This window comes from Balaenoptera physalus (assembly GCF_965194825.1).
Source record: "Balaenoptera physalus genome assembly, chromosome: 11".
NCBI lineage: Eukaryota > Metazoa > Chordata > Mammalia > Artiodactyla > Balaenopteridae > Balaenoptera > Balaenoptera physalus.
Genome location: NC_138896.1, coordinates 83408747 through 83424792, shown reverse-complemented (window position 1 = coordinate 83424792; position 16046 = coordinate 83408747). Strand labels below are relative to the sequence as shown.

At 46.0% G+C, this 16046-nt stretch overlaps 1 protein-coding gene across 6 annotated transcripts in view; it reads right to left on the bottom strand.

The window, feature by feature from the left end:
- PTPRG (protein tyrosine phosphatase receptor type G) overlaps positions 1 to 16046 on the bottom strand; it is a 725147-nt gene that overhangs the window by 97251 nt on the left and 611850 nt on the right. For all 6 annotated transcript variants that reach the window (XM_082412077.1, XM_082412078.1, XM_082412080.1 and 3 more), the window contains exons 10-12: positions 14206 to 14314; positions 8179 to 8228; positions 5422 to 6184 (exon numbers count right to left, since the gene is read on the bottom strand). In XM_082412077.1, the coding sequence (XP_082268203.1) occupies positions 5422 to 6184; positions 8179 to 8228; positions 14206 to 14314 (922 nt within the window). The remainder of the gene's footprint in view (positions 1 to 5421; positions 6185 to 8178; positions 8229 to 14205; positions 14315 to 16046) is intronic.

The following is a 16046-nucleotide window of genomic DNA, read 5'->3' as shown; positions in this document are numbered from 1 at the left end:
ACTTTGGACCAGGTCGTTCTTGGTTGCGGGGCTGGTCTGTGCCCTGTGGGGTGTTTAGCAGCTTCCTTGGTCTCTTCCCACTAAATGCCAGTAGCAGCCCCCGCCTCAGTCATGATCACCAAAAATGTTTCCAGATATTGCCAAATATCCCTGCAGGGAAGGGGAACAAAATCATCACTCTGGTTGAGAACCTGTGCCATCAATTAAAAAATGGTATCTTTTTAAAAGTACACATTCAAATACTCGTTTAATAATTAATAATTCACCTGAAACCATGTTGTGTTGCCCACTCAGGGAGCAAGCCCCTAAGCCGGGATGCAGGCAGCACCATGGCGGAGTCAGGTCAGGGCCCATGTCTGAGCCCCGGTCTTGCCACGTCTTGCCCGGGGCACATTCCTTAACCGTCTGAGCCTCGGTTTCCTCACTGGTCTAATGGCAACAAGGACAGCACAGGCCTCCCGGGGGATAAGTGACATCACATTTTGGCTTTTAGCACAGACAACACCAGCATGGAACAAATGTTAACCAGTGATGTAATTATTTTTATAATCAAAGGTTTTTCTTTAGAGCTTGAAAGTTCCAAAGAGGTGCCCAGAGGAGTGGGGTTTGCCCAAAAGGAGTGGGGTGGCTGGAGCTTTGCACCCTTGACTCTGGCTCAGAGCAGAGCAGCAGTCCTAAGTCTCCGACCAACACAGTCCATTCCTAACTCAGGGGCAGGACAAAGGCCAGCCAGGGGCCAGTTCTGGCCTGGAGACTGTATTTTCCTGACCCCTAAACTGGACTATCACTTTAGCTGACCCCGAGAAGGCAGTCAACAAGCTTTTGGTGAATGAGTGTTTACATAATGGCGTCTGAGCAAGACTGAATCTGAAAAAGGAGCCCTGATTTAAGGAAAGAAAAATGAAAACCCCCAGCACTGAGCGATGAGTTTGTAGACAATGCCCACCCTGAAATGCTTTTGCTGGGGCATGCCACATACCATCCCGAGAACATTTTACTGCATCAATAGGCATCTGAGGGTGCCTCCACCACATCTGGGCCGTGCCTCCTGAGGGACGGACCATGGCTACTGCCTGCCTGATCTCTGTATGTGTCTGAGTCGGCCCCTTCTTCTAGAGAAGCGTTCCCCTCTTCTCCTTCCCTGCAAGTTAATACTAAAGCTACTACTCATAGCACTTGAAAAGATGTTATCAAACATCAAGCCTTTTTGAGATGCTGGTAAAAATATAACACAGTTTGTAACTTTAAACGTTAACGCTTTTTTCAAAGAGACTAAATATTGATTTAAAGAATTGTTTTTAACGCGAAGAAAAAATAAATGTGGAACAGATTTAAACAAATGTACATCCACAGTCTTTCAAAGAAGTCACCACTAACATTAAAATGATGGTGATTTCGTTTAAAAAATAAACACCAAGCTGGAGGAGGCAGATGGAGAAAAGGCTGAGATGGATGGAAGCAAAGTGAGACCTTGGGGGTCGTGGACAATGCAGGGTTTTCGGGTTTTGCCCTCAAGTTACTCACATCTTTTATTAACCAGTGGGTACACACATGTTTCTGCTTAAACCAGGGGTCGGCAAGTGACAGCTCACCGATCAAATGAGGTCCACTGCCTGTTTTTGTAAACAGAGTTTTACCAGAACCCAATCACATCCGCCCATTTGTGTAGTGTCCCTGGATGCTTGCGTGCCACCTGGCAGAGATGCACAGTTTCAGCAAAGACCTACGGTTCCCAAAGCTGAAAATGTCTGCTCTCTCTGGCTGTTTGCAGAAGAAGTTTGCCAATCTCTGGCTTAACCGATCCCCACCACTACTCTCAACCTGGAATTGCCTGGAATTCTAAAGGAAGATCCCTTTTGGCTTTGGGAAGGAGTGGATGTTCCCATTGAGATGAAGGTGGCAAGGGAGATGCTCTGATTCACCAGTGCTGGGGACAGACCGGAGTTCCTGGGGGTCATTTTTAAAGCCAGCTCATTGGGGACCACAGTCTCCACATGCTTTTTAATGTCCAAGGATGACTGCAGAAGAAAGAGCTATGAGGGGCCACCTCACAGTCACCACTGCCATCATGTGGCCCTCGGGCTGCAGAAAGCTCCTCCTTCCTGTCACCGACGACAAGGGTGACTCTGCACCTCCTTTGGCACTAAGGGCTATGCCTATCCCCACTTTACAGACAGACTCTGGGCAAAGACTGGCCTGAGGACCCTGCGTGAATAAAGGGCACAGCCTACTGTAGGGATGTGACTCCAGAGCTACCCTGACAAGATGGCAGACACTCAGATGCCTGCAGCGTTGCAACTTGAGACCCACACGCCCCGTGCCTGGAGGTGGAAATACCCCAGGTTTACCACCTGTTTCTTCTCCCCTTTCCTTGGACGCTGGAACTTGACTCCCATTGCAATGACTCATTTCCGCTTACTTGGACTACGCCCCAGGTCCCCACCCTCACCAGTCTCTCAAGGTATCAACACTCCCAACCCAAGCTCTTAGCAAGCCACGCTTTTCAGGAGTGTGGACAAAAAAAAATGTTGAAGAGGAGCAGGCTGGGAATGCAACTTGCCAGAGCCTCTAGTCCAGAGGCCAAACCGCTCAAGCTTGACAAGCAATTCCAGGTCCACCGCTTGTCTGTGGAGAAACCACAGTGGTCCGAGTCACCACTGCCATCACCTCCTAACTCTACTCCCTGTGTCCGTTCTGGCCCCCCCAGACGTCCACACAGAGGCCCACATGACCTTCTGAGAAGGTTAATCAGATGAGTGACTCTCTTGCCGAAACCCATCACTGCTTTTCCGTACCAGTTAGAGTCAAATCATCAGCATGGCTGATGAGCCCCTTCCTGATCTGAGCTCTGCTTGTCTGTGAACTCATCCTGGATCCTTCACCTTGCTGGTCTAGACACACTGGCCCTCTGATGGCTCCTTGACTGATCCTAATTAGTTCTCACTTTAGGGTCTCTGGACCTGCTGCTCCTCCTGCAGCCTAGAACGCTCTTTCATGCATCATGGCATAGCTAACTCCTTCTCACCACCTGGGTCTCCGTTCACATGCCATCCCTTGACCACCTGATGCTACACTGTCCCTGTCCCCGACGCCAGCACTTGCCGTTATGCATTTGTTCACTGGAATATTCTCAAGCTTGTCCATTAGAACGTAAACCCCAGGAGAGCAAGGCCTGACTAGATCTAGAGTCTACTTCCAATGCCTAGTCCAGTGCCTGGGACACAGTGGGTACTCTATAAATATTTCTTTAATATCTTCAAATGCAAGAAATCCAACTTTTTCACAGCAAATTCCTGGAGGGAATGTCACTGCTCATGCAGGAATAGCTTCAAACAGCTTCACAAGTGGCTCGATATTTCCTCCACTCAGTTCCTCAGAGGGCCACTCTGCACCTTTCCCTAAAACCAGGACAAAGTGAGCAACGCCCATAGCAAACCCACACTTCAAAAAATGAGTCCATACCAGCTTTAAGGAGGAACGTAATTCAAAACATGAAAATTTATTCTAAGTTGTATCTTAACATACGAGGTCTCAGCTTTAGATGAATTTTAATGTTTACAAGTGCAAAAGCAAATAAATATTTACCAGTTGCTTTTTTTTTTTTTTGCACTCTTATAACTCCACAACAGCTTAGATGCAAAAAAAATTGTTGCTAAACATCTTGTAGTCTGGCAAAAGAAAGAACTTCTTATTAAGAAAACCCCTCACAACAATAACAACCCCTCACGCTCAGGGCTCCCTTGTAGAAACTATCAGGATGGTTCATTAAGATTTGAGCGTGGACTTCCCTGGTGGCGCAGTGGTTAAGAATCCGCCTGCCAATGCAGGGGTCATGAGTTCGATCCTCAGTCTGGGAAGATCCCACATGCTGTGGAGCAACTGAGCCCGTGCGCCACAACTACTGAGCCCATGTGCCACAACTACTGAAGCCCGTGCGCCTAGAGCCCGTGCTCTGCTACAACAGAAGCCACCACGATGAGAAGCCCACGCACCGCAATGAAGTGTAGCCCCTGCTCACTGCAACTAGAGAAAGCCCGCACGCAGCAACGAAGACCCAAAGCAGCCAAAAGTAAATAAATAAATAAATAAAATTAAAAAAGAAAAGAAAAAGATTTGAGCATATGACAGTGTCACAAAGTTGCCCTCGGTCAGCGTGATGGGGATCACATCCTCCCCGTGGAGGCCAGACCAGCCATGCCCTGGTCTTATCATCCAGGAACTGGCTAATTCACAGAGCAAATGGGGCTCTGAGAGCGAAAGCCCTGTTTCTCGGGCTGGGATCATGGGCTAATACCAGCTCTCCCCATCCCCACGCTTTCAGTTTTAATGTAAATGTCACTTCCCCAGAGTGGCCTTTCTTAATTAAAAAAGCTCCCTGTCCTCTTCCTGATTATTTTCTTTGACAGCACCCTGTTTATTTCCTCTATTATTTACCGTACACAATCTCCAGCGTTAGTTAGCTCGTTTTCTGGCTTTTCAGCGAACTTGCTTGCTTGCTTTCTAACACTCCTGCTTCCCGATTTCCCGGCGTGCGCCCTGGCGAGCTGCCGCCACCACTGTCTTCTCCTTTACGCTGTAAGCTTCAAGCAGCAGTGACCGTGCTCACCAGGCTTAGCACCCAGCCCAGGGCCTGGCACCAAATGGGCAGTCCATAAACACAGGTGCTGAATAAGTGAATAAGGAATGAAATCTTGAAGGATAAACTTCTTAAGATTGATGTCTTTTTTATTCATTTACTTCAGGTCCTGGTTGAAGTGCTTGGAGTTATTCTGAGGCAAGTCGATTTTACCAGGAAACAAGTATCAAGGCAAGACTTAGTCCAGCAACGATAAGAGAGTAGGTGATTCTTATTAGAATAAAATAGAAAGACACACACACACACACATTTTTATACCAGAGACACACACAATTCCAGGAATATTAAGTATTCTCTGGACCCTTATCCCCTGCCCCCAATTATTTTTTAAAGGGTAGGACTGGGGCTTCCCTGGTGGTGCAGTGGTTGAGAATCCGCCTGCCAATGCAGGGGACACAGGTTCAAGCCCTGGTCTGGGAAGATCCCACGTGCCGCGGAGCAACGAAGCCCCGTGCGCCACAACTACTGAGCCTGTGCTCTAGAGCCCGCGAACCACAACTACTGAGACTGTGTGCTGCAACTACTGAAGCCCGCGTGCCTAGAGCCCACGCTCTGCAACAAGAGAAGCCACCGCAATGAGAAGCCCGTGCACCACAAGGAACAGTAGCCCCTATCGCCGCAACTAGAGAAACCCCATGTGCAATAGTGAAGACCCAACACAGTCAAAAATAAATAGATAAATTAAAAGAAAAAAAAGAGCAAGATCATTATAAAAAAAATAAATAAATAAAGGGTAGGGCTGTTCCCAGCAGCCTGGAGGCTCAAGTGAGGAGTGGACCACTTACCTGGATTAACAGTGATAAATTTGCTATCTTCAGAAAATCGGTCCCCTGGGGACACAGGCTTCTTAGACGGTGTCTCAGGCCTCTTGGGATCCTTCTCTTCGTAATGCTCCTCTGTGACTGTGGGGGGCACTTGGGTGAGGGTGACGGAGCGGGGGTCCAGGGCGTCCTCGGGCCCGGCGGTGGGGATGGCAGTGCGGTCCCGCTCACGCCCGGCTGTAGTCTGATGCCCAGCATCCTGGGCGGCTCCGCTGGGAGCCGAGGGGGCGGGGGTGGGCTCGGTGCGGTTCCGCGCCTGCGTGGCGTGGGTCACCCCGTTCCTCTCCTTCTTCTCGGAGTCCTTCTCGCCCTCCTCCTCGTGCTCCCGCTCCCCATCCTCGTTCTCACTCTTCTCGTCTTTCTCCCCCTCCTCGGCGCCCTCGCCGTCCTTGGTTGGCGCCGAATCACCGTCGGGGCCCGGAGAGGCCAAGGCCTCAGGTGTGGCCGGGACGGGTCTGCCGGCCTGTTTGCTGGCCGCGGCGGCCGTGGGCAGGCGTGTGGGCCACACGGTGCTGGGGAAGGAGGAGATGCCGCCGCCGCTGAAGCCCAGGCCGGCGAGGAGCGTGCTGGTGACCACCGAGGCCACCGTCGCCTGGCTGCCGCTGGATGACGGGCCCATCCCAGTTGCCATGGAAACGAATGAGAAGGGGATGCCAGAGGATGTCCAGGTGGAAGACCCCGAGCTGATGGGGGCCATGTCGGCCGAAGAGGCGGGAGAGGCTGTGGGCTTGAAGGGGTCACCCGGGGAGGTTGGGGGAAGGGACAGAGGAAGAGAAAGCAGAGTGTCAGTCATCAGGATTGGGGACAAGGCCCTGGGTATGACCCTCCAAGGGTTTTACTCATCTTTTACTTTCCTCATGGGGTTTCCTAAAGCATGGTGCCAAAGCTGACAGTAGGTGATCCACGGATGACCATCTCTGCTCTTAAAAGTTTTTACAATTACTTAAAAATCATAACCAGCATATCAACCCCAACTTTTCACTGATAGGGCTCAGGAGGAGGCTAAGTGACAAAACAATAAGTAGCAGTCACGTTGTTTGAAAGACAAACATCAAATAAGCAATAAACTGGCAATATCAGATTGCCACCTGTTGTTGGGATGACACTGGAAGAGGCAACATCAGATTGCCACCTGTTGTTGGGATGACACTGGAAGCAGCAGGAGCCCTTGGTTTTTTATATCTTGGTGGCTCTTGTGGAGAATACACAGTCCTTGTCTAGAAACGCTCCCCAGGATCTGGTTCCGCATCTTAAAGTGAGGAAGTGGATGGACAGAGGGACAGTGGCCCGCCCACGTCTGCAGTGGCAGGTTCAGAAGCAGGGGCCATGCTCTCCACTGAAGGCTGGGGGAGCTGGTTTACAGCCGGCATCCCCGTGCCAGGCGCTGTACAGCCGCCGTACTTTCCAGAGTCTCCGGATTTATCTACGGCAAAATCTATGCTCATGTAGATGACAACAATAAGAGTTCTATTCAACAAGTACCAACTGTGTGTTGGGGCTTCCCAAGCTACCCTGGAGACACACGTGATCATCACCCCATTTTACAGGTGAGGAAAACGAGGTGCAGAGAGGTTAAGGGGTAGAGGTGGCTGCCTGTGCCCAAACCTCAGCTCATTCTTCCCACCATACTAAAATGGGGCTCAGCTGTGAGATTTTATTTGTACATAGTATCTTAGGAAAATAAGATGTGTTGCTCTGAGTTATTAGTTTAATTTTAGTTCTTGAAACCTGGCGTGCAGAATCCAGAATTTCATCCCATCATTTATACAGTTCAAAATAATACAGCCAGAACAACTCAGATTTCATCACTGTATCATCAAGTTTCAGTTTGAAAAGTCTGTAGTTTAAGGACAACCAAGTTAGCAAATGTTGAGTTCTGAAGTTGGTTAATGAAATGCCAGGTGCCACATTAGATAAGGCACTGGAGACAGAGCAGTCAGACAGCCTGGGCTTGAGTCCATGATCCCTCACTTGTTCTCTGGGAGATGCTGGGCACATTACTTTAACTCACTGAGCCTCAGTTTCCTCATCCATAAAATGGGAGTAATAGTAACACGAATCTTGTGGGATGCTGTGAGGAGTAAATAAAATAATAATCTGTGCCTGAAACCCGGGAAAAGCTTAATAAATTTTAGGTTCTTATTGTTATCACCAAAGCTGCAATTAATATTGGGATTATTAGTTGCACTAGAAAGGGGAAAACTTGGATACTGAGGCTCCAGAAATGTGCAAATGTAACTGGGCAAATGACAACCATTCTTTTCTTTCTTTCTTTTTTTTTTTTTTTTAAAGCCGCACTGCATGGCTTGTGGGATCTTAGTTCCCCAGCCAGGGATCAAACCCCGGGCCCCTGAGTGAAAGCGCCAAGTCCTAACCACTGGACTGCCAGGGAATTCCCAAATGACAACCTTTCAATTTTAGCATGTCTACTCCTTTGCACTCTTACGTCCTATGCTCCCACAAATAATAAATAATTAAAAATATGGAGAATTTTTATCTTGACAAAAATTATAACAGTATAACACTACTGGTTTAACTCTGTCGCACAGCTTGTTTTTATAATGCATTGAATTATAGGAGTGAATAATGTAATTTATTCAGTATTTTAACCGCTTCACATTGAGCATTTAGACAACATCATACTGCCACCTCGTGGTGACAGTTTTAACTGCATGCAAATTACCAACCAGACACGACAAAGCGATTACATTCTCTACTTACCACTCCTGTTTTGACAATTCTGGTCCCTTGGAATATTCGAGTGGTATTAGCTGAGAAACAAAGAAATTACACTGTAAACAATATAACTTTGTTGTTTCGACAAAACTGCACTTACCTACACATATCCGAAATACATAAAATTTTTATGTCATAAAATAAATATTCCTCTTTAGATTTTTTTTTCCAACCATCAAAAAATGTAAAACCCTTCTTAGTTTGTGAGTCATTAAAAAACATGTAGAGGGTCAGGTTTGGCCTGTGGGCCACAGTTTGCTGACTCTTGTCTTAAGCTATTAGGTTACAACTTTCAGAAGTTTTAATCATTTTTCTATTTTATTAGTAAGGTAAAACTTACATACTCTAAAACGCACAAATCTTAAGTGTAGAGTCCAATTAATTTTTACCTCTGTAAACACCTGTGTAACTCCCCCTCCTCCCGTATTAAGATATGGGCATCCTCCAGCACCCCAGCAGGTTTGCACATGCATCCATCCAGGCTACACCCTCATGACCTTTCCCTAAGGTTGCCACCACTCTGATCTTTGTCAGCATTTTGTCTATTTTTGAACTTCATATAAATGAAATTGTATTATCCCATTGTTCTTCTCTATTGTCTTTTTGGTTATAATCTCTTATATTATCCTTTCAGTGACTATAATATGCATCCTGAACTTATTACAGTTTACCTTAAACTAGTACTTTTATTTCTCCTTAAAAATGTAAGAACTGGGGGCTTCCCTGGTGGCGCAGTGGTTGAGAGCCTGCCTGCCAATGCAGGGGACACGGGTTCGAGCCCTGGTCTGGGAAGATCCCACATGCTGCGGAGCAACTAGGCCCGTGAGCCACAACTACTGAGCCTGCGCGTCTGGAGCCTGTGCCCCACAACAAGAGAGGCCACGACAGTGAAAGGCCCGCGCACCGCGATGAAGAGTGGCCCCCACTTGCCGCAACTGAAGAAAGCCCTCGCACAGAAACGAAGACCCAACACAGCCAAAAATAAATATAAATAAAATAAAATTAATTAAAAAAAAAATGTAAGAACTGTACAGTAATTTATTTGCCCAACTCACTTTTTGTGTACTGTCATATATTTTATTTCTATCAATACTTAAGTTTTAAAACCTCGTAACACATCACCACTGTTGCTTTAAATAGTCAAGTTCGTTTTTTTAAATATTTATTTTATTTATTTATTTTACTCATTTTTTTGGCTACGTTGGGTCTTTGTTCCCGCACGGGGGATCTTCGTTGAGGCATGTGGGATCTTTCGTTGCAGCGTGCGGGCTCCAGGGCACGTGGGCTCTGCAGTCTGCGTGTGAAGCGCGGGCTTAGTTGCCCCGCGGCACATGGGATCTTAGTTCCCCGACCAGGGATCAAACCCGAGTCCTCTGCGTTGTAAGGTGGATTCTTTACTACTGAACCACGAGGGAAGTCCCTCAAATTCTTTTATATTAGCCACAGATTACTCCTTCTGGTGTTCTTTCCTTCTTTCAGTTCTGTTCACCCATGTGTTATTATTAAACAATATAACTACACAAAATGTTTAACTGTGGTAAAATACACATAACATAAAACTTACCATCTTAAACACTTTTAAGTGTACAGTTCAGTTGTGCTATATCCTTGTGCCACAGATCTCCAGAATGTTTCCATCTTGCAAAACTGCAGCTGTGTACCCATTAAACAAGTCCCAGCTTCCCCCTGCCCCTCCCCGCGCCCCCCAGCTCCTGGCAACCATCCTTCTACTTTCTGTAAGTTTCAGTACTCCATATATCTCATGTAAGTGGAGTCATATATATTTACTTGTCTTTTTGTAACTGGCTTATTTCACTTAGCATAATGTCTTCAAGATTCATCCACGCTGTCCCATGTGTCAGAATTTCCTTCCTTTTTAAGGCCAAATAATATTCTGCTGTATGTACCATATTTTGTTTACCCATTCATTGTTGATGGACATCTAGATTGCGTCCACCTTTTCTCTATTGTGAATAATGCTAAACAGTATAACTTAAAAAATATATCAGACTGCTTCTTTGTGCTGATCTCAAAAACAATAGTCTTAACATAAACTAAACGTTTGCTTCCTATACATACAAGGCACTGAAAAATTAGCAAAAAACTGCTAAATCTCCAAATAAATAACATTTGTACCTGCTGGAGTTTTTATCTAAACTAGAAGTGGGGCAAGTACCCAACATGTTTTTTTATTTGCCCTGCAAGCTTTGTGGAAAAAAAAAAAAAAAAAAAAGAATTTGCTGCCAACATTGTAAACAGCAACTTTTACCTAAAAATCCCAATTTCCTGCTCATCCCTGAAAAATCACAATATTTGGCAAAACTGAGCTCACCTTCCTGCAGGGCAACATTTGGTCGGGGCTGAGTGTCTGTCACCCCTTTTCAAAGGGCACATTCTGCAATTTCCCACTGACGGCCCTCCCCGAATTTGTATGTGTTCCCTGCCGGGCCCCGGGGCACCTGTATTTGCGACCCCCAACTTAACGATATATTCACTTCGCTCAGCTGGAAAGTGAAATGGGTGAAGAGACAAAGGTGGAGAACAGACTGATCTAGACGTCAATACAACCAGGTCAAATGAGGCAGCCTAGGAAGCAGACAGTTCTTGCCTGGCACTAAACATAACCTCCCACCATCAGTGAGTTGCTTCGTGATCGATATTGCACTGCCTCAGACAGGTACACACACCTCCCTTTGTTAAGACTGGAAGAAAGCCCCCTAAGAGACCTGCTTTCCCTGCCCTTTACAAAGGCCTTAATTTAAGGCCAACAAACTGGCCACTCCATCAACATGCCCGCTTTTCATTGATCTTGAACAATTTCCACTGGGGTCAGTTCTAGCCGTGGTGACTACGAAGTTTCTACCAGAGCTTTCAGATCAGGAGTCCACCGGCCTGGTGGACTTCAGGGACAGGGGAAAAAAATAAGACCTGCATCCCCACTAAGCTGTCACGAAGATGCAGCTTTTCCTCGCATGAGGAACGCAAGCTCCAAATCTCAGCTGCATTTTAATAGGATCGTCCTATGACTCTGTGATTGAAATGGGAATATTTTCCTACTGCCTTAGAGTTGTTGGAGCTATTCTGGAGTATCATTTATGTTCATCACTACTCAGAAATCACCGTCGCTAACAGACCCACCACTTGTCATTTAATACTTTCATAAAAGAAGTGCACAGATGACTACGTTCCCAATTTGTTTGTTTAAAATATTTTGACAATTGTATTTGAGCATAATTGGTTTCCTTTCCTATATATTTTACTTATTTATTTTAAACCATTCTGAGAGAGGATCTGCTGGCTTGGCCAGGCTGCCTAATGAGTCTGTGGCTCAAAGAAAAAGCTTAAGAGCCCCTAGTTTCCATGACTGTTGAGAATTGCAAAAAAGGCTTTCGAACACTTAGTAATCAATCTTTTTAGCCATTTGTTGAAGACCGGGGATACAGGGTAATATTTATGCTTTAGGGGTGGTCTGTTGTTGTGTACAAATGATTGGGCTTTGGAATAAGAAATCGGACTCTGCTTAGTAGCCAAGTGATTTTTCGCAAGTTACTCAACTGCCCAGGACATCATTTCCCCCTCCGTAAAGTAACACCTGCATTACAAGTTGCCACGAGGTCAGATGAAATAACCTATGGGCAAATGCTCTGTAACTGGGAGCCACTCTACAGATAATGCTTACCATTATTATCATAGTTACTACAGTAAGGTAAACATAACTTATTTATTACGTTATACAGGACATAAATATTGCTTTATTTACTATAATAATGTAAATATTCCACGGGGCTTCCTCATGCTCCCAAACCAGAGGTAAACTTTATCACTGGGAAACCTAATTATTCTGAACAAAGGTGTCCATGAAATTGCCTAAGTTAATTTCCTTCCCTTTTAAAACTTCAGTCCTAAGAGTTGACCAGCTTTGTACACCGGCCTCTACTGCTCATAAACTCCTACTTGGCTCACCAGAAAAGGCATGCTAGCTTACCTGAAGATTTCATTTTTCCACTGCCCACTGCTGCAGGGAAGGTGCTAAGGCCATTGTGTGCCCCTTTGTCAACATGCAGGGACAAACACCACTACAGAAAACGAGCAAACGCATGTCCACCCCTGAGCAGAGAAAGTCTGCAGACAAAGGAGACACTGGCCATTTTCAACAAGTCACCGCGATCAGACATTTTAAATATTCCGTGCTTGGAATTTACAGCTGACAAGGCCTTTTTGAATTGCATTACATTACAAACATTTAATTTTTCAAAGTCCATGCAGAAGCCAACGAGCTCAGGGGCCTATTAATCAAGAAAGGTGGTTCTGCAGATTCCAGGCTCCTAGCTGGAGTGCATGGAAGGCCTAATTATGATTTATGTGCCGAAAGATCAGGGGCTCCACTCTGGCTTCCCGTGCTCTCTCCCCTGGGCTGGCATAGACCTGGCCTTGGCTTTCGGACCCTCCTCAACACAGGAAGATGGGCCAATACATTCAGGGCAAAGGTGGACATGGTGAGTGTGATTTATTTGTGAGAAAAAATGCAGCCATGCTAATTTCAATTAGTTTAAATGGAAGGATGAGATAATGTGAACATTAGCAAAGAATATTTCAATACTAGATGCAAAACTGCAAAGCTAGAAGGGGTCTTTGGAGGGACTCTCAGCTGAAGGGCTTCTTATCCTGGGTTCATCATTTATTATTTTTTACATTAAACCTCATACTTAGGGGGTATTTATAGTTCGTACCAGGCACTGTGCTAATTACTTAACATGCGTCACCCCCTGTCACTCTACAAGGACCCCGTGAGGTCGGTACTCTCACGACTACCACTTTTGGACTGTGAAATTGCAGCTTAGAGAAGCTAGTCAACATTCTCAGAGTCGCAGAAACATTAAGTGGCAGCCAGGACTCAACCTTGGGGCCCTCGTGTCAGGGCCCCGGCTCTAAGCCAGCTCTTCTCAATCTGTAATGTGCACGCCTGGTACCTGAGCCATCTGGTTAAAATTCAGATTCCTGGGCCCCGCCTTCTGAGATTCTGAGACACTTAGTCTGAGAGGGGCCCATGAATGTGCATTTCTCACAGGATTCCAGACAATGAAGCTGATCCACAGCCTACGGGTTTTATGGGACCCCTAAAGCTGTAATACGCAAAATTCTGGCATTTTTCTAGAGAAAGTGTCCAAAGTCTTCATCAGATACATGACTCGCAAAAGTTAAGAATCACTGGCCTGGTGTGTAGGTGTGTAGGTGTCTCGGAAACTGAGGATTCAGGAAGTAAAGAACCTTACCAGGGAGGGCATCAGACTGGCAGAGCAAAGCCCAATGCCCTGGTTGCTCCCTTCAGGCTGGTCTTAGTGCCCCTCACCAAACCAGGTCTGCAAACTACGGCCCACCGGCTGGCTGGCAATTTTTGTCAATAAAGTTTTATTGGAACCAGGACTGGGATTAGGTTGGGGCAAGTAAGACAGAGTGGATCCTGTCTTTATGCCAAATTTCGATATTTTGTTCAAGAACCTTTTGCATTGATTTTGCTTTAAAAAAAAATTCCATTGAAATACAATGTATCTTGATGACAGAGTTTTTAAGAGCTCCTTTGAATTCTGCACCAAAGTGAATGCTCCTCTAGCCTCGCCCTAGTGCTGGTCTGAAACTTTCCACTAGACCCTAAATCAGCTAACTGAATCACGTTAGAAATCCAAAGACGATATTCCTCCACACGACTAGGAGGTGATTCTGTGATCTGACACAGTATTAGACAAATACTTGGTTCCCCACAGCTGGAAAATAACAGTAATTAAAAAAATAATCAACACTTCATTCTTCTTCCCCTCTTCTGGCCTGTGAAACCTCCAACCAAAAAGACGGGCCTAAATTCCCCAGGCTTTTCAGGTGTTATTGCAAACCCCACACTGATGCTTAGGCCAGGTTCATATTCTTGTGTCCAAGCACCTGAACGGGAAAAAAGACAAAGCCCAAGGGAGAAGGGACCCGGGGGATGCAGGGCAGACAGGAAGGGCAGCTACTCACCTTGGAAGAGCATGGTCTGGCTGAAGTCACTCCTCATGTCATTGCGACACACGGCCTGGACCCGAAACAGGTAAAGGCTGTCAGGTGAGACAGGGCTAATGGTGGCTTTCTGCAGGGGAGGAAAGAACAGGCAGTGAGCTGGTTTTGAAGGCCAGAGCACACTTTACATTTGAAAGCCAAACCTAAAAGAATGTTAAGTGCTGCCTGTAGGTTTCTGGGTACCAAGGCAAAGCAGGACAAACACGATGTTTCCTCACTGACCAAAGGCTCACCTTGAAAAGAATGAGCTTTCAGAAATAACCTCACCTGGGAATCTGTTTTCGACATGGAAATGTGTAGGGTAAGAGAACAAAAAGCCGTCCTGGCTCAGATACTTGACTCGGGCTTGGAACGTGCCTTCAGCCCTCTTTATACTCGCAAGGCTGGGACTCCTATCAAAACTACTCTACCTTATAAACGATAGTGATTTACCCTAGACAGCCTCTAGAATTATCAGGTGTACTGAATTTCCAGGGCGGTGCAGAGTTTAGCGCAGCCACAACAAAATCTGTGTGTCTGTTTCTTTGCAGTTTAAAGGCATTGTTGTACCTTGACCTTGGATAATATGGGGCACGATGCGAGAAGAACACCTGACTAGGGGTCAGAGGACAGGAGATCTACCTGTGTCACACCACTGACCAGCTGTGTGATTCCGAGTCAGTTGCTCAATGTCTTTTGGCCTCTGCTCCCTTCAATTGTTAAATGCAGAGAGTTATATTTCCCTCACAGGGTTCTTGTGAGTGCTGTACAACAAAGGCTAGGCAAGCCTTGTTCATAGGTAGTCCACACCACAAAATGGAAAGTACACCCCCAGTCTAACACAGGGGTGGCGACAGCCCACAGCCCAAATCCGTTTTTTGTAAATAAAGTTTTATTGGCACACAGCCACGCCCATTCATTTACCTGTTGCTATGGCAGCTTTCACCCTTTGACGGCAGAGTTGAGTAGCTGCCCACAGAGGCCATATAGCCCTTAAAGTCTAAAATCTTAACTCTCTGACTCTTTCTAGAAAAAAGTTTTCCAACCCCTGGTCCAACATCACAAGCCAAATCCAGACCCCCATTCCTCAAAGCTTTATTCCAAGAGTCTTTTAAAAATCAGAAAATGGAAAATACCTAAAAAGCCGGCAGGGCTTGCTTCCTGAAGAAACAAACAACAAAAGCAACTGATTTTCAAAGACTCCCTAATGGATGAAATGTCTTGTCATTGCATTGTGGGCCAAGTCCAGAAAGCAGCTCTGGGAGCTTAATCACTGAGTGGGTTTTCCCCAGTGTAGCTACTGAAAACCTCTGAAGAGGCATTAAAATGTTATCGTGGCCACGCCTGCTATCTGTTGCCTAGCAAATGGATTCCTGGTGAGAGGAGGAGGTTGGGGTCAAGTTATTTCACTTTCAGCCTCATTTCTCTCTTTTGGAAAAAGGAGGCAGTAACACCTGTCCCACAGGTTGGCAGTGAGGGCGTGAGAGAGAGAGATGGATGCTGGAGAATGCCGGGAAAATGTTCAGTATGACTTTTAGGCTTCTGGGCCACAAGAACCCCAAGTTGGAGGATAGGTTTGCTGCCACTAAGTCAGCACTCTCAACTTCTTGAGGAATTAATTAATTTTGTGTGTCCCCAAAGAAAATAACCACCCCTAGAAAGTCTTATAAAAAAAGAACTTGCTGTCAAAGCATGTTTTTCTCTACAGCTCTCTCTTTCTCTGAAACTCATTTATGCCCCATTCTCTAAACCTCCAACCCCGTCTTCTGTTCAGAGCAATATCTTCGCTCCATCTATGCAGGGATTTATTAGAATTCACTCCA